This window comes from Pan paniscus, chromosome 4, assembly GCF_029289425.2.
Source record: "Pan paniscus chromosome 4, NHGRI_mPanPan1-v2.0_pri, whole genome shotgun sequence".
In the NCBI taxonomy this organism is placed as follows: Eukaryota; Metazoa; Chordata; class Mammalia; order Primates; family Hominidae; genus Pan; species Pan paniscus.
The window spans coordinates 54,715,634-54,735,599 of NC_073253.2; the positions used below are offsets into that span (position 1 = coordinate 54,715,634).

The 19,966-nt window shown below is 36.5% G+C and overlaps 1 protein-coding gene across 7 annotated transcripts in view; it reads left to right on the forward strand.

The window, feature by feature from the left end:
• Nucleotides 1–19,966, forward strand: part of PDE4D (phosphodiesterase 4D) — a 1,528,950-nt gene that overhangs the window by 1,294,945 nt on the left and 214,039 nt on the right. For 6 of the 7 annotated variants that reach the window (XM_034960060.3, XM_063604447.1, XM_057302295.2 and 3 more), the window contains 2 exons: nucleotides 9,164–9,200; nucleotides 17,430–17,503. In XM_034960060.3, coding sequence (XP_034815951.1) covers nucleotides 9,164–9,200; nucleotides 17,430–17,503 — 111 coding nt within the window. The remainder of the gene's footprint in view (nucleotides 1–9,163; nucleotides 9,201–17,429; nucleotides 17,504–19,966) is intronic. The other variant, XM_055112358.2, reaches the window with a different exon arrangement.

A 19,966-nucleotide genomic window follows, 5' to 3' on the forward strand; every position in this document is an offset into this window, starting at 1 on the left:
CTCAAAAAAAAAAAAAATTCTAACCTGCTTTAAGAAATAAAAATAGTGGTTTGCACTTGTAATTCCAACTGCTTGGGAGGCTGAAGTGAGAGGATCACTTGAGTCCAGGAGCTTGAGGCTGCAGTCAGCTGTGAATTGTGCCACTGCACTCTAGCCTGGGCAACAGAGTGAGACCCCACATCTCTTTAAAATTTTTTCAAAATATTTAAAATGATCAAAACGGGCCAGGCGCTGTGGCTCATGCCTGTAATCCCAGCACTTTGGGAGGCCGAAGCAGGTGGATCACGACATCAGGAGATCGAGATCATCCTGGCTAACACGGTGAAATCCTGTCTCTACTAAAAATACAAAAAAATTAGCTGGGCATGGTGGCAGGCGCCTGTAGTCCCAGCTACTCCAGAGGCTGAGGCAGGAGAATGGCGTGAACCCGGGAGGTGGAGCTTGCAGTGAGCCGAGATTGCAGCCACTGTATTCCAGCCTGGGCGACAGAGTGAGACTCCATCTCAGAAAAAAATAATAATAATAATGATCAAAACACCAGAAAAGCTGCATACACAGATATACAAACACGTGGCCTGAGTTTGGCATTGAAAAGTTTCAATTTGGAAGATGTTACCTCACACAATACAGACAGCTTTAATGTTACTCATATATTAATTTACATTTTCTTTGATTCTCAGTAAAAGGTTGCCGGACATTCTTGCCAAATTGAAAGTTTTGGTAGTTGTGATTTTTAATACAAGTTTTTGTGTTAAATAGATTATTTTAATTCTAAGTGGCAATAGCTTCAAAGAGGAAAAGCACATTCACTTGTAACTGAGGTTGGCTTTATTATATTAGGAACTTTATTCCCTAGGGTTTCATAAATAGATGTACTGCTTAATTTATTTTGACTTAAATGGAGCTAGTTTCAAATTAAAAGGCCAAGCAATACAGAGGATCCATATCCTCAAGTATGTCTAATACCAAGGAAACAGTTTTTATGTATTTTTGGTATTGTTTTATTTACTATATAGATTACTTAGAGTTTATAAAAAAATCTAATGCCTCCTTTATAAGTAATTTTAAATCATTCATTATATTCTTAAATTTATAATTTGTCAGAGTGAACATTATTTTTGGAAAAACAAATCATCTCTTTTAAACGCTATATGGAAAAAATAATTTGGTTTTGCAAAATTTTCTTGGTAGTCACATTTTACAGAATTTTTGTTGTCTGAAATTAGAGTTTCATGATTTTAATTTAAGCGGGTAGCAATATAAAATACTTAACATTCCCATGAATTCCCTGTGCAGCCCAGTTTCTCATGTAGCATTTTAATATTTACCTTTGTCTTATGTATATTTAATTAAAATAAGCATGTTTCCTTTAATAAGTAGCTTTTTAAAAATGAATGAATGATAAATGAACTGAAATTCGTCTGAAAAACCCATATGATTATTTTTTAATTTATTTAAAAATAGAATCAATGCTCACATTTTAATACATTTGGATTCACATAACTTGAAAAATTTTAGAGATTACCGAATATAGATTGGAATCATTAACAATATTTTAAAAGAATAAAGGCATGTATAATTTTTATGATTCATTAATGTTTAATGCTAAAAGCAAGATATACAGTTGAATATACACTATGACTCTAATTCTGTAAGGAAGTATGTAGTCCATAATAGTCACATACTATATTGCATACATGTGCTCACATACATGCAGTGGGAAAATGTTATCAATAGTTATCTTCGAATGGTTCTTTAAGTTCTATATCTCCCAAAGTATGTATATGTATGAATATACTTCATATGTGTGTATGTATATATATACACACACATACGTATGCATACGTGTATATATACACACGTATGCATACGTGTATATATACACACGTATGCATACGTGTATATACACACACATGTATGCATGCGTGTATATATACACACACACGTATGTATACGTGTATATATACACACACATGTATGTATACGTGTGTATATACACACATATGTATGTATACGTGTATATATACACACACATATGTATGCATACGTGTATATATACACACACATATGTATGCATACGTGTATATACACACATGTATGTATACGTGTATATACACACACATATGTATGTATACGTGTATATACACACACATATGTATGTATACGTGTATATACACACACATATGTATGTATACGTGTATATATACACACACATGTATACGTGTATATATACGCACACATGTATGCGTGTATATATACACACGTATGTATGCGTGTATATATACACACGTATGTATGCGTGTATATATACGCACACATGTATGCGTGTATATATACACACGTATGTATGCGTGTATATATACACACGTATGTATGCGTGTATATATACACACGTATGTATGCGTGTATATATACTTATATATACATATACGTGAATATATACTTATATATATATACGTGAATATATACACATACGTATATATACATATTATACATATACGTGTATATATACATATACGTGTACATACATGTATGTCTGTACATGCATGTATGTATACATGCATGTATGTCTGTACATACATGTATGTGTGTGCATACATGTATGTGTGTGCATGCATGTATGTGTGCATGCGTGTTTACATACATGTGTGTACATGCATGTGTGCATGTATGTATATGTGTATGTATGTATATTGCATGCAGGTATGCATGTGTATATATGTATGTATGTATACGTGTATGTATGCATGTATGTGCCTGTATGTATATATACATGCATATATGTATATATGTGCATGCGTATATAGATGTATGTATATATGTACATGTATGTATATATGTACATGTATGTATATATACATATACACATACACACACATAAAGATCAAGTAGGTTACGTTATATGTTTGTTTGTTTTATATGTCCATACTTCTATGAAGATGGGTCTAGAGTGTTGTGAGTAGACGTGGTCCTCCTATAGCTAATCCTTGGGTGTTGTCAAATAGTCTAGGCTCCCAGAAATATTTTTATATTCATTTAAAAATTAGAACATACTTGTTTCTCTATAATTCTAAAAGAAGTTGTCAAGGGTGAATTGATAGATGGATGATAGTTTTTAGTCTGAGGAAAGAAAGATACTAAGATTTCAAAATTATCAAAATCTTGGACTTTAAAATATATTTCAAAAATATTATTTTAATTTTCTATATGTTTATCAATTTCCTAATCCTATTGACAAACTTCAGAGGAGAATATCTTTCTAGTAAGAGTGAGTGAAGCACAGAAGATGAAAAAAGTTTGCACAAGATTCCATTCGCCCAGCACGGTGGTGCACACCTGTAATCCTAGGCACCCCATAGACTGAGACAGGAAGATCACTTCAGCCCAGGAGTTCAAGGCCAGTCTGGGCAACATAGCAAACCTCCATGCCATTGAAAAAAAAAAAAAAAGGATTAGATTCAAACGTAAGCCCCAGCCTGTGACTCCTTCACAGTGCTAGTTCATGCATTCATTTGTCATACTAAAATTTGCAATGTGTGATATTCAAAAGCAGTGGGTCTTACATGGCCACTAATGCTTTAAATATAGTAGGATTAGGGGTCTTTGCTCCATAAAGTAAAAACTTTCTTCTAATTAACCGTATCTCCTTTTCCTTATGATTTCGTAATAGTAAAACAGATAAAGATTGCCACCTAGTGTGTTTAAGATTTCAACCAATCATGAAATGAACTTCTATAGGAAATTATATTTTCAGGTGCTGATGTTGGTTGAACTTATTTTTTTAAGATGACAACAGGCTTTTTCATTTTTAAGTACTTGAACCATATATGGATCTCAACAAAGTCTCCATAAGAGTGTGGGCATTTGGATTTCTTGCTTTCAGTTTCTTGCTTGTTTCTGTTTTCTTATTACAGAAAGAAAAAGGGTAGAAAATAACGTGATAAATAATACAGAAGTAGAAGGATGGGAGGGGGAATAGAGAATAGAAGTTCCTGACTCTACTGTCATTTCTCTTGTGAGAAAAAAAAAAGACAATAGTATACTGTTGAGCCCTGTATTCTCCTGCCTTCAACAGCGCTGGCTCAGGACTCAGCAAGTCTTTCTCTTTGGCAGAGACAAGGCTCGCCAGGACTAGTGAAGATGACTCTGGTTCACTTCCTGGTAACCAGGGAAGGTGACAGAGCATGTGGCACCTACTTGGACATCATGAAATTTAAAACCAATGTGACACTGACTCCCACAGTGACCTACAGTGGCTCATCCTGGCTGTTCTAGAAGTTTCTGCACTTGCATTCTGCTGTGACTGTTACCTTGGTACCAATCTCATCACTCACATACATACATATGTGCATACATACATACATGTATACATGTGTGCATACATACATACATATAGACACGCAGTGTCAAAATGACTTTTTTTCTGAGCCTTCCTATCCCTCGTTCTTTCTCCGCCTGTCCTCCATGAACACTCCAGTTCTTTTTTTAAAAGAGCTGTATTTTCCTTAAAACAGATCACAGCTGTTTTTTGTTAAGGGTTGCTGTTGTTATAATTGTTTTTATTTAAATGAAAGACAATATTGCATCATCCTCACCCAAAATTCACATTACCAGGAGGTACAATTTCAAAATGTCCAGGCGATATTCAGTGTGTGACTTTGAATCTAGCTTTTCAGTCACTTTATAGAGACCCTAATAGTCTCTTCCCATCTCAGAAGAGACTCAGAAAAATATTTAGCTAAGTAGGCCTAGGAAGCCCCAATTTATTACATTGTATTATAATCCCTCCCAGCCCCACTTTACGTGGCAAGGCACTTAAAAAAGTTTCTGTGGGTAAAGTTGTTCAGGTGCAAGATTTCAGAAACATTTTATTTCATAGGATTTTTTGAGCATATGTGATTATTCAGTTCATTAAAACCCACGCATACTTTAAACCAAATCATATTCACAAAGTGAATCTTCTGTTGATCTTAACTACCAGATCTGTTTTTAAATGATTATAAGCAAAGTGTAAGACACAATTCAAAGATATGTTTGTATTATATTTATTTTCTTCTAACCACAAATAAAAATATGTTTTACTTGCCTTATTCTCCTAGTGACAGTATGTCTGAAAAGATCTGTTTTAATATTGAGTTGAGGACTTAGACAAAGATTTTAAAATTATATGTTAGGTATATATTCAAAGATAATTTAAGCATGACATACTTTTGAAAATAAATGGATAGGCTATAACCTGCCGTTTATCGAGGACATCTGCCACTGAAATCCTAGGAATCATTTTACTGTTACTAAAATGAGACCATCTTGAGATATTTGGCAGAAACAATTTCTGGGCAATTTATTAAAAAGTAATATATTTCCTTCACTAAAATGATAACCGTCTTTATGCTTTCATAGGGGAAAAAGACTGGTAAATTATCATAAATATTGTAAAGTGTATTACTAATAATACTTGTAAAGGAGATACAACCAAAGAGAAAATTAAATGTTTTAATAAATATGCAACCCTTTTGAGTTTTGAAAGATTCAAATCCAGTGTAATCTGTGTAAAAAATTAGGAGACATATTTCCATGGATTCATTTCAGATTGATGATGTGCCTTGTCAAGATGACTTAGTCCTGAAAAAAATAAACTTTATGGTAGGGCAATTATAAAGAATAAAATGAAAGAAGAGACTATAGCTTGGGACAATAACAAGATGTAATATTATTTTAATTTTGGTTATCTGAACTGCCTCTCATCCATTTTACAATACAATGTCTTCAGCTTGGCCATGCACTGAAGCAGATGAATAGTTTATCAGACTGGCAAATCAAGTCGGCATAGGTGGCATGTCTTTTCTCCTTGTGTAATATACCTCCCATTATGGAATTTTTAATAACATTTTTTAATGTCAGAAACCATTGAACTATCTTGAATGCAATATATGTAGTATATACACCTATTGAAAATGTCTTTTCTCTTCGGACTTCTAACACACTACACAGTTTACTGATTTGTCCACCACTCCCAAGAATGTTTGGCTTCAAATGAACTCTAAAGGTGGCTTTATGTGTGTAGAAATTTGTCAAATGCTGAAGTGTTTAGCTCTGGATTTTGTCTTCATGCTTTTTAAACACTGGTGTATCTGTAAATATTTCTCAGTTGTTTTGTGAGAGTTAGGCTACTGTTTCAAAATAAGTACATAAGAGAAATTGCAGCCCTATATTTACCTATATGACACAGCCAGAAGGGAAAGTCAGAATGATGGGCCAAGGAAGAAATGTAGCTGGCCAACCCTGGCATCACTTTGAAATTTGCATTTATTGGGCCATTTTCCTAGAGCTTTATTTTTAATCTTTTTAAGCTGTTCCATAGGAATCAGCCAATGCATATCACAAAAGGGGACCATTCCAGGTATGGCTGTGCAGCTTACTACCTGCGTGTCTTTGTGTTAAATCTCTTAATCAATTTGAGCTACAATTTTCTCATCTGAAAAATGGGAGTAATGTCACCTACCTTACAACATTGTTGTAACAGTTGATGATTGTATATAAAATACACTTGCTATGATAACATTCTTTTTACTTTTGTAAATGCTTGAAATTTTCATATCTTTTTTTCCCCAGAACTTTTTCTTTCCCCCAGAGATTTTAATGCTGTCATCGTCCCTCTCTCTCTCTCTCAACTACCACTGATTTAGTTTAGGTCCTCATCTCTTCTATTCTCTACACTGGTCTCCCTGCTTCCATTTTTGCCCCTTTAAAGCCCTCAATCTTTTATAGACCTGTCACAGGGTCTCAAGAGTCCTTCTCAGTGAAGTATCAGTTTTCTGAGTCTTTGCAATTTCCTGACTGCATAGGAAAGCAAAAATCATTATGATTTAAAAGGTTTTACTACTGCTGCTAATTATTATTATAGAAATGTTTATTGAACATTTACTGTGTGGTAAGCACATTTTTCAGCACTTAACATTATTAATGTATTGAATCCCAAAACATCACTATATGTATGTGCTATTATCTCCATTTTACAGATGAAGAAGCCAAGGGAAAGTGAAGTTTAATAACTTGCACAATTTAACACACCTAGTATGTGGCAGAGCTGAAATTCCAACCCAAACTTGCATCAGAGAGTAAAATCCAAGTTCTTGTACATTTCATACAAGGGCTCTGTGATCTGCTGCCTGGCTCATTACCACCCATGATTCTGAATTTCCTGCCTTCCATGGCATTCTCTAGAATCACCGGGCTTCTCATTGCAGCTCTGTATCTGCTTCTTTCTCATCTAGGCAGCTGCTCTGCCTCCTTGGCTTCATCCCTCTCTGCTGGCTCCCTTGGGCTCAATGGCCTCCTTGCTACTTCAGTGCACCAGGCCTGCTCCTACCCTGGGCCATTGTTCTAGGAAAGAGCCTTTCTGGGCTTGACCTCAGAAGACCTTTTTTTTTTGAGAGTCAAGGTAAATTATGTAAATTATTTATTGATGACAGAAGAACACTATCTTAGTCCAGTTTCTGTTGCTATAACAGAATAGCATAGACAGGGTAATTTATATAGAAAAGAAGTTTATATCTTACAGTTCTAGAGGCTGGGTAGTCCAAGGACATGGCATCAGCATCTGATTAGGATATTTGGGATGCATCATCCCAAACGATGGAATAATGGAAGGGCAAGTGAGCACATGCAAAAGAGAAAACATGAGGGGCTGGGCTCACTTTATAACAACCCAGTCTTACGATAACTAACCCACTCCCACCATAACAGCATTAATTCATTCATGAGTGTGAAGCCCTCCTGACCTAATTACTTCTCACAGGCCCCCACCTCTTAATACTGTTGCAATGGCAATTAAACATCAACATGGGAAAATACCTTTCTCAATTGACATCCTGCCTCTACCACTTATTAGCTTTTAGACCTTATGCCCTCTCTGAACCTCAGTTGCCTCTTCTATAAAATGATCATAAAACCCAATGTCCTACCTTCTTAGAGTTCTAGAGTTCTATGAATAATCTCTACAAAGAGCAGGTGCCCCTTGAAAAACATGATTCTGGAACTAAGGGGGTGTAAAATAACACATGCTTCCTTTACATTGTTTTTTCCTTCTTCTGCTTTTATTTCCCACATTTTTATTTTCAAGATCTCCACATGGTTTGATGATGACCACAGCACCTATTCTAGCTATTGGTAACAATTTATTGAGTAACATCATCCATATGCTCCCTGTGCCCCAGCATGTTTCATGGATGTTGTTTTGGGTCACTCAGGTCGTTTTCAGATTGTTCATGAGTGAGCGAAAAGTTTATTTGCACTGTTCTCAGGGCCATGTCCAGGGAGCTGTCTGTGTTGAATAAGACCATTCACTTTTGATTTAAGAATTTTATCTAGCTAGATCAAGAAATAGCTGATGGTGACTCTGGAAATCCTTGTCTCAAATTATTCATGCTAAGAAATACCACAAAAGAACCCTGGGCCCCAGTTTCTCACTTTCCTCTAACTGGAATGTTGCACAACTTTCCTTACCCTTCCCTGTCCCTCCAAGACACGTCATGCTGACACCTTGCTCCCATACCCCAGGCACGGTGTAGCTGGGGTTGCTGCAGCAACAGCACACACGGAGTAACATTTCCCAGTGACTACAGTGGCTGGGATGAGTCAGTTGAACATTTCACTGGGTTTTTATTAGTGTATGATGCAGTCCCATGTCATCTACAGTTCCTAGCCTGTCCAAGACTTACACGGAATGATGTGGAACACTCCATGCTAATCACCTTCAAATATTAGATAGTCAAGGGTTCTCTCACTGAAGTCACTGCGTTGCTGGTTCCTTCCACAGCACCCCTTACTAATATCTACAGTAAGAGGCCAAAAGTAAAACTCAGGCCCCACTGCTGGAACACCATTTCTACTATTGCATATCCTGTGTGCCTAAAAAGCAACAGTGACCCTGGCTGATGATCAAGAAGCCCCTCTTTTTACCCAGGGAGTTGGACAATTGTTAACATCCCAGAAGACATATTTTTAACCCAGTTGCTGGGAAGAACATGTGCTGAAGTATAAGGATGGAATCACTGTAATTCTCTATGGGAACTCATGAAAGTGGAACTTGCCGTTTAATATTGAACGACACTGAGCACAGGGTTATTGATGATTTCTAATGTGGATTTGGTTTATTTTTCAGACACGGAGATGACTTGATTGTGACTCCATTTGCTCAGGTAAGCACAGCTTGGTGAATGGGCAGGTTTCTCACAGATGTAAAAATTTAATTTGGGGGATTAGTTCGGGTTATTAATTTAATTTAATTTTAAATCAAGCACAAGTATAAATACAAATTCTTGGTTCATTCAAGCAATTCAAAAGCAATGCTAGAGAAAGTGACTTTGGCTATATTAATCTGTTTCCTATAAACCCATAGTACCAAAGAGTGTCTTTGCTTCAAATAATAAATTAGCTAAGGGATATACTTAATTGGGCTCATACTGACATAAGCACTAGAAGCAGAAGGCTATATCATGGCTTAAGTTATGTTTAGTATAATTAGGTACATGATCAGTGCTTGAAATTCAATATTCCAATTCAACCCAATACCTTATTTATCTCTTTTTCACATATGGCATTTGTGCAGAGATTTAGCTGAGTGATGTGTTGATGTTTACTTCTTCCTTCTAGGCATACAAATCATGAAAATACTTTAACCACATGACATATGTGCAAGCAGGTGATAACATGATCTAAAATGTTTGGGAATATAAATATGACAGAGTTGATGACCAGATGTTCTATGTATAGACCAATACTTCTCAACCCTACCTGCACGTTAGATTAACCTAGAGACCTCTTATCCCAGTGCCCAGGCTGCAGCCCTGGTCAATTAAATCCAAAAATTTGGAGATCTGTTACAAGCATCTGTATTTGTTAAAGGCCTTAGTATTTTTCTAGTGTGCAGGAGAAGTTGAGAGTCTCTGGTATAGACAACTAAGGGCAGAATGAGATAAAACTGATTTAACCTGGGGCATGAAGCAGGTTTAAAACCAACACTGATGAGTAAGAAATGTTAAATATTAAAATGCAAGTAATCCTGAGAGGTTGTAAAAATTATAATCAGGCCTATATCATACATCAAGGTGCTCTTGCACCTTGGACGACTCACTTACATTTTCTGGGTCCTCTTTTTTTTCACCTGGTAGAGTTAGGGGACTGAGCTGGATGAAAGACAGTCAGATCTAGCTAAAACCCTTTCACCTCCTCTTGCCAACTCAATGGACTTGAGCGAGTCACTGAACTTTTCCAAGTCTGGTCTCTTCCTCTGTTAAATAACAGTTCCAAGAGTACCCACCTCATAAGATTGCTGAGACACTGAAATAATACCACGCTTATAAAATGCTAGGCACAATTGCTTGAAAATATAATATTATAAAAACTTTGTGATTGGTTTAAATGTATAGGGCTGAAAATGTTCTTTCATTTCTAAAATGTCATAAGTATTATTTTTTAAATAGATAATAGGGTTTAGATAGTAGGATTATGTATAGTTCTACTTTTTAAAACTTTCCAAACTTTTATTACTGTAACTTAGACCTATAATATAATCAATTCATAAGTAACATAATGTATAATAGTAACTTTTTAAATTAATGCAGGCAATTAAAAATAAAATACAATCACCATCCTTTTCAGACGGTTAATATCTTGTTTGCTGAAGGTTTTGCTGGAGATTATGAATTCTTTCTAGTACCTGTATTTCTGTGTCCAAAAAATTTACACTTGTATGATTTAATAATATGATGTGATAGCAAAATCTTATAAAGCTGAGGGTTTTTAATTGATTACTATTGAAAACTTATGGCCGGGTGCAGTGGCTCGTACCTGTAATCCCAGCACTTTGGGAAGTTGAGGTGGGTGGATCACCTGAGGTCAGGAGTTCGAGACCAGCCTGGCCAACTTGATGAAACCCTGTCTCTACTAAAAATACAAAAAATTAGCCAGGCATGGTGACGGGTGCCTGTAATCCCAGCTACTTGGGAGGCTGAGGCAGGAGAATTGCTTGAACCCGGGAGGTGGAGGTTGCAGTGAGCCAAGATCATGCCACTGCACTCCAGCCTGGGTGACAGAGCAAGACTCTGTCAAGAAAAAAAAAGGAAAGAAAGAAAACTTATAATTCTATATCTAAGACCTGAGAGAGAGGTGAACAGACAAAATATGGCATAACAATGTAAGTAACATCATCAAACATAGAACCAATCATTCCAATTTGAGTTCATTCAAGTAGCTATTCTTGTTTCTAACCAAATGATCTAGGTATTATTATAAGAAAAAATATATATAAATATTTAATAGCAAATGAAAAAAGGTCTGTGTATGATATATGGTCTTTTACATCAAGTAATATTTATTAAGCTGCAACAAATAGATTAGTAAATTGGACTTGAACCCTGCCATCAGTGCTCTTAAATTCCAAGGAAATCTAGTCTTTTACCTGATTAGATATTTTCTGTAGTATACCTATAATCTCCAAGAAAAAAAAAACTAATGGAATTTCAAGATATTGGGAAATACACACATATATATAATTTAGTCCATGTTAGTAAGCTATTTAAATAAAAAAGATGTGTACTTAATATACTTGAAATTAGAACTTGGAATATAAATCAGCTATATAATTTATAGGCATATCTGATGCCTAAAAATAATCCCATAGTATATTAAGTCTTTGCTTATGATTAGCTAAGTGACTCATAACACCTTGTAGAGAGTGGTCATTACTTGAGAGGCTGCCGATTTTTTTTAAGGGGCTTCATCATGGTTTTCACAAATGGCCTTTTACTGGAGTATAAGACCTGGAAAGCCCCACTAGAATTAAAAACAAAACAAAACAAAAAACTGTTAAGCCCTGAAGAGTTTCACCACTCTTCATAGAGCATCTGTGGGGAGGGGTTAAGAGAGAAGGCCCAGTGAGTATGTTTGAGTGGCCTTCTCTTAAACCCTGTTGGACATGATTGGCATGTTTTGCTGACCCAATCACTAACTTCTCAAATTTTCTTTAATACAAAGTAAAGCACTTACCACTTAATGGTAAGTGCTATTTTAGCATTAACTATTTAAAACTAAAAACATAAGATACTTATGTCACTTGAAGTGATACCAATCTAATTTGTCCTGATATACCATAATTGCTTTCACCAAAGGACAGAAAACAATGGATTTTAGAAAAGTCACTCAGAAAAATATTTAGCCAAGTAGGCCAAAGAATTACCCTCTTTTCCCAGCATGCTTTGAAAATTGGAATTTCACACTAAATTCCAGTGAAAAAGCTATGCTTCTCAAAAAGACAAAACAAAACAAAAACTTTTTGCATAAAAGTTTAGAAAATAATAAGAGAAAAGGAAAATTTTCTAAAATTCCAAACCCCAAAATAACTGCTACTGACATTTTATTTTATATCCCTTCAGATTTATTTTTCTGTGCATATTTTCTGTCCCATGGCTCCTAAAAATGGCCCTCCCCTGTCTAAAGTGTTCAAAGATCCCCTCCCAAATCCATCTCATCTTCTGCCTCTTCTTGAGAACTCATTTCTTTATGCCTGAGTCCATCTCCAAAACACGAAAGGATCCCTCCCTGGTCTTTCCAAATCATGGTTTCCTTTGACGTGAAAAGAGCAAAATCCTAAATTAGAGGAGAATTTAGGAAGCCGTGCAAAGATAGATTGCACTTTTTTGGCCAGGCTAAAGCCTGAAACATCCTGGATAGTAATTTTCAGAAAGGATCCTATAGTATCTCTCCATAGTTTATCCCATTGTCTAAAACACTGTCAGGGCTAGAAATTCTTGTTGGTGTTTAACCTAAACTCTTTTCCACCTCTGATTTCTTATGCTTTCCCCTGTAAGCTCAGAATCCCTTTGGTCCTCAGAAAAAGTGACAGCTTTAAATATTTTTCTTATTTCAATTGTTAAAGTATTCTCTTGTGTTTGTGTTGAAATCTTTTGGTGTGGGTGTTTCCTTAGCACGAAGGCTAGAGAGGAATCCCACTGGAGTGCACTCGGCAACTGACCTTTTTTTCTTGGCCAGAGTTCTTGGGGGCCAAGGAGCACTAAGGAGGCACAATGCTGATAAACTGTAGGAAACTCTTCTCTGCTGTCAGCTGCCTCCGGGCTCAGTGATCCCAGGATTTGTGACACAACTACCCTGTAGTAAAACTCTAAGTTGACTAGAATTCTCATGTGGAAATGCGTAATGTTAAATGAAGTAGACTCTGATGAAAGAAAGAGAAGACAGGAAAACCCAAGCATTATGCTGGATCCCTGGAGAAACCCTCACATCATTCAGACTAAGGAGATATCCCTGATTTGAAAATACAGAGGCAGGAGAATAACCTGAACCCAGGAGGCAGAGGTTGCAGTGAGCCGAGATCGCGCCATTGCACTCCATCCTGGGCAACAAGAGCAAAACAACGTCTCAAAAAAAAAAAATACGGGGTAGGAACAACAACTACATCTCTTTACCTTTACTCTAACCAAAATACAGCACCTGGGATACTTCTAGGATAAAAATGCAGTAGTTATTAATACTATAGAATATTACCATTTAGTTGGTAATAAAATATAACCAATATTCTCATATTCCTGCCTGTCCCTCAGCCACTTCACCCAGCAGCAACGATCTTGTGGCCTCATCACCATCCCCAAGCTTGCAGACTGTGCTAGGCCCTCCCTGCCAGGCTATGAAAGAAGATAGTCACCTCGTTTCAGTCGGTGCTAAATTTTTAGCTTTTCTTTAGCCTTAATTAATTTAAATTACAACTACTATCTTCTGGACATCTAAGTTCTTTTTAAGAGCGAACCATATAAAATTGTCTATCAACCTTTTCTGGTGTACAAACCAGCAATTTCATAGGGTTTAAACAAAACATAACTTGGAAAGAGGTTTTCTTTTCATAAAAATGACCTTTCTATTTTGTAAATAAGCATAACTTGACTCCAGCTTTTTCCGGAGGTAAAACCGAAGTAATGAATCTCTCCCAGTGCGGGTCGCCGCTTCCTCCGCCGCCAGTGGCACCTCAACCTCATGGTCTGTGTTTTACCGCCATCTAGTGGTAACAAGTGTATATGGTTATGAAAAACAATCCTCGAAACCATTTATTTTCCTCTTTTTTTTAGGCTATGATGTTCAGCTGTTTAAGTGTTAAATGATAACCGCATTTTCCTGCTATTTTCAGTGATTCTTATTGTTTAATAAATGTTTAGAAGCACCTAAGAAGATCCGAGAGTAGCGTACGTAAATAACATTGAATCCTTCCCCATGGGCTAATACATGAACCATCTTTTTCTAAAATTTTTCTGTAAAACTACCAGTATTTCCTTCCTAAGGAATGTATATTTCTCATCATTCCCAATGTATTTTTGACATTGACTGGCTATACTTCTGCTTGGTGGGGCGGAAGAGAAAGAAATGACCTTAATTTTCTAACCATTGAGCTCTGTGGAAGAAACCTCAGGGATCTTTTTGGTTAGCAAGCATTAAGGAGTAAGGACAATTGTAAAAGGAGCCTTAAAGCTTTGACTACAGTTCTTAAAGAGTCGAATTCAGGGGAAGTGAGGGCTGCCCTGAACAAAAGCAAAGAACAATGGAACTTTAACTTAGGGGCTTCAGTAAAACTGTTTATAGTTCTCCCCACAGCCTGCAGTAACAGATGCTCCCTCTTTGTGCCCTGCAATGCAAAGTGAAAGCTTAAAAGACTAACACAGTGATAACAGTGATGACGACACCAAGAGTCAGTCAGCGAGGCCCAAGACAACACCCCGTTATAAGATTTGTCTAGAAATGTTATTTACACTTCTGCCAATAGCATACATGTCATACTGTAGAAGATAATAGTTAACACCAAACATAAAATTTATAAAATACTGTTTGTCCTGCTGCAAAAGAAAAAAAAAACCCACACACACACAATAAATAATCTAATACTGGCATGCCTAGGAAATAATTTCTCTACAAGATTATTTATTGCAACAGTGTTTGTACAAAAACAACTTTAAGATAGAAAACCTAAAAGTTGATTGCTAGTGGCCAGGCAGCTGATTGTCTGAAGGAGAGACCGGAAGACAGATTTCTTTTTTCACTTTTTATTTTGAAGTATTTCATATATATAAGGGAATATAGCTTGTAATTATGTAAAATATAAAGAATAATACTAAAATGAACAGTTTAAGAAATAGAACAGTTATCAGTATTTTAATGTCCCCTGAGTGTCCCTCCCCAGGTTAATCTGTTTCTATTGCGTCTTTTCAGAAGTAATAATAATTTTGATTTTTATCTTAATCATTGAAGGGGAGACTTTTTGCTTTATACTCTTTTGTTTAAATTCTGAAGCATGTGAAGATAAAAATTATACAAAAATAAATAAATTTTAAACTAAAAACCAAGACAAAATAATATTAAATTAGATTATTTATTAAATTAGAAGTTTATTATAATAGAGGCAAAAACTCCTCTACAGAAATTTTTTCTTTGATGAACTAATTTTTCTTTTCATGACTGATGTTTCCCTTCAAATGATCATAGAAAATAAGTTGCCTGCATTTCTATGTCTATTTACCCAGCTGTCAACTGCAATGAACTTAACTATTATGTATTGGAATAAAAATCTCAGAATTCTAGGGTTAAAAATTTTGCCTAGGAAGGGGATCAATTAGCTGGTGCAATGATTTTATCTTAAAGTTTCCATTAGTATGTTTGATATTCACTTCTTAAAACATAAATTAAGCCTGCATGATTTAATGACAGTGGATCATTTATCCGATTTACTTCTGCATCATTCAAGATTTCATGCCTAATGAAAGACATCATGGTCTGATGTCAGCAGTCGGCCATTTGAATACTCCATCATAGGCAGCGTGACCTTTCAGAGCCGTGGGTTGTTTATATGAGATAATGAGCCAGGTTTTTCCAGTGACTGAGTTAATCACGGTTGGCTTCTTAGGAAGCAGCATTAACTCCTTTAGGGGAAAATTCTCTAAGTCACTGTCCCAAGGCGTACACAGCTCTCCATTGACTTACACAAATGAATGTCAATTTCATAAACAGCAACAACAAAACAGAGTCTGGGACATTTTTGTCTTAGAAAAAAAATTAGACTGATTTTAGTCTAGGTCTGTGCCAGATGAAACATTTCTGAAAACAACTCTGGAAACTTTGAAGCAATTAAAACTTTGGAGACTCTTGAATTACCAATGCTAGGCATTAAGTAAATTTCCCAAGTGCATGCCAAGTCATTAAGTCAAAGGTAACGCTGCCATCATGGGCTAATATTGGCTGAATGCTTTCTATTTGCCAGGCACTGTTCTTGGCACCAAACCTGTCATTCCATATACTCCTCACAACAATTCTACGAGGTAGGTATCACTATCCCAGTTTTCCAGGTTAGGAAGCTGAGGTACAAAGAGGTTGCGTATCTAGTCCAAGTTCACACATTTACTACATAACAGAGTCAGACAGTCTGGGTTGTTAGGTAATACCTACTCAGACATTTGGAATCTGTGTTTTACATAAACTTAGCACTCTAGCTGTCACCCAAATCACCTATAATCCCATCTAATATGGGTTTGACCCTGGGGAAACTTGCCCATTTCAGGAGAAAGAGAGGAGGGAAGAAGGAGATAAGGCTCTAGGAACCTTCTCCTAGGCTCACTTCCAGTCCGTTGGCTACTTTCTAGTTCCAACTGGAATTAGAAAAAGCGACTATTAGAGATAGTGACACCTATTGGTCCTGCCTTGTTATGTGTGTGGGCATGTTGTGTCTATGTATTCATTTAGTCAACAAATTTTTATTGAGTATCTTCTGTGTGCCAAGCATTGTGCATGTACAGGGCGTAGCATTTTACATAAGAAACGCATCCCTGAGAGCTTCTTACAATGCACAATTCAGATAACCTTAACAAAAGAAAACAATGTCTGCTTACTAGCTAGAGTAGCCATGTGGCAAAGGTAGAAAAACAGTTTAAAATTCACTTCACTTGCCAACTTATTATTATGAGATTCTTCATCAATTTTTGAAGAGATTTGGGAGTAGGGAATTTTTTATCCCTAAAGTGAGATTTATTAGCATTTTATATTATACTATTTGAAATGTGCATAAAATGCAATCATGTTATCTGTGTATTGCCTGGAATATTGTCTTGGTGACTAAGGAACCCAGAAATACTGTGGAAACTGCTGCTACTGTCACCATGTGCATAGACAATGTGGAGAGATTTCTGGAAAATCCCTGCAGTCTGGCCTCTCTGGATTTCGTGTGGATACCTACAAACTGCACTAAGTGTTGGGAGATTCTTTAGTGGTATATGAAACTAAGTTGTAAGCAATATCAAGTTTTCTCTTAACAAACCATTTTCAAGTGTATTTAAAATGGCCTTAGCTCAAGAAGTTTCAAGAATCCTTTCTTGTTGTAGGTCTTGGCCAGTCTGCGAACTGTACGAAACAACTTTGCTGCATTAACTAATTTGCAAGATCGAGCACCTAGCAAGTAAGATATCCTTTTTCCCCCCTCTTTTTTGCTGAACTTTTAAATAAGTTTTCTCAACTTGATTGAGCCCAAGGCAATATGTTAGACTTCTCTGTGTTGTTGCCATGTTGTCTGTGTATACTAAGTCATATGATGTCCTGTTAATTTTCTATAAATACTTCGTGGTGATGGTTCTAATATCAGAAATGAAGCAGTATGACAAATAAATATGGTGATTCCATCTGTCAGAAATCACCTGGCATGATCAGTCCTCCGCCCAGTTATTTACACTCAGGGTAACTTTATAGTTTCGGCTTACTTCATAAATTAACCGTGGGTGAATAATCTCATCACACCTTAAGATCAGCTGAAAGTCATCCTCTCAAGACAACGATGATTTGGAGAAGCTCCATATCATAGCAAAGATCTTTGATTCTCCTGCTGTTACTGACTTTCAGATCAGCGGCATTCATGGAGCAATTAATAGAATTGTGGTTTATGTGACAACAGGGAAAGCATTTGAAAGATGGGAAATGATTATCATTTCAGGTTCTTGATAAAGGCAAAAAAATCTAAAAAGATAAAAGTAATTTTTCAATATTAAATGGAAAACTGGTTTGCTGTTATTTCAATGTCCATTTTTTTAAAAAATCTGCTATTAATAAGAAATAAAATATTAAAATACCAACTTCAAATAATTTTCCAGAAGGAAAAAAAACATTTAAATCATATTAAGAGGATAGTAAATATAAGTGTATTAGGAACTATAACTTATCTAAGTGCATAACATTTCATAGTAGTTACTACTTCTTAAAAACAATGAAAAATCTGAACTTTCCATTTCATAGTAATAAAATTGACCTCCCAGATTCACATTTTTCATTATCAAAAATAGCTCTGGCCGTTATTCAAGTACTTCTTGTGATAGAAAAAAGTTTTAAAAAATCAATGTAAATGTAACAATGCAAGCTATTGGAATGGAACCCATTAGGTTCTGTTTTTCCAGGTAATGAATTTTTGCAGTCCTATTCTCTCAGCCTGAATACTTCTCATCTTCTTCTTCCTCTCCTCATCTACTGGGATAATTGTCATTCATTCTTTTGGTTGCAGCTTAAATAAAATTTCTTTTGGAGCATTGTCCCTGACGATACCCAACATAGACACACACCCACAAGCCCTAATCAAAGTGATGTGCCTTTCCATCTCTGTCTGATTGTACCTTGTACTTGATTCCTATGTTAGCACGTAGCTCTCTGTGCTCCTGTTGCCTGTTTGTCTATTGGGATGCTCTTGAACACTGTCAGTTCCCAGTGAGTAGGAATGTAGTCGGTTCACATTTGTATTCCCTGTGCCTAGCATAATACAGAGTCTATCAGTCTGCAAAGGCCTGTTCGCTGAAAGGGCAAAGTAGTAACTCAGCATGTAAAATCTGAGGGCATGCTTTGAGGTACCTGTTCATTACCAATCACGTTTTCTATGTAACGTGGCCATGCAATGTCATACTGACCTCAGCGGCCCCCTTGGGCTTTGGGGATTTGGTAGCTTGTAAGGTCAATCACCTCCCCCTTAGAAAGTCTCAGCTCTGCAGAAGAAATGAAGTTAACTGGTTGTCACTCCCAAACTTTTTAGTCTCGAATTTTACCCAGGAAACTGAGATTTTTGTCTTTAAAAAGTGAACAAGAAACTGCCTTTATGCTTCCTTTACATGTGGTCACCTGGGTACCAGCATTTAAATCTGTGGCAGGCAAATAGTTGATCAGTCAGGCTCCAGAGACGATCTGAGGCCTGTTTCTATGCAAGACAGAAGTTTTCAGCTGACATACAGGAATGGAACAGATTGAAATGGAAAGGAGGAGCTAGAAGAAAACAGAAAATCATAGCTTGAGCCTGAACTTCCTCTCTGCCTTGTCAATGCCCAGGGTGACATCTATAACCAAACAGTATTATCTGGCAGACTCTAAGTAAAGGCCACTGTGGTCTTCCTTTTGGTCAATGCAAATTTGTGCCTCCATTACTGATTCAAACCAAATCGGCTTCTTTGGGTATCAGAATAGTAGGATTCAATCTATTCACGGCTAAACTCGATTCTGTTCAGTGAGAACAAAGTGCTGTAACTCTGCCTTATCACATGATGACCCTGGAAGAATCAGCACTTTCCCTGCTGGGCACTCACAGAGCCACTAGAACATTTCCAAGCTCATCCTTGGATTTTATGGAAGGCATGTGCTCCTTTGCACAAGCCACCCTTTTTATTTGCTGCAGAAAAGGAGTCTAGGAAGAATGCATTCCAAACCCAGCCCCTGGGTGGGTATTCAGATGCACATTGCTGACTTGTTAACACACTACTGCTTCTTGTCACCTTGGGTTTTTTGTTTTTGTTTTGCCCTTGAGATTTTTTATTCCAGAAGTGAGTTCTGGCTCATCTGTCATTAGAGGAGGTATCGAGGCAACCATGGATCAAAGTATTAATATTTTCTGCTTGCC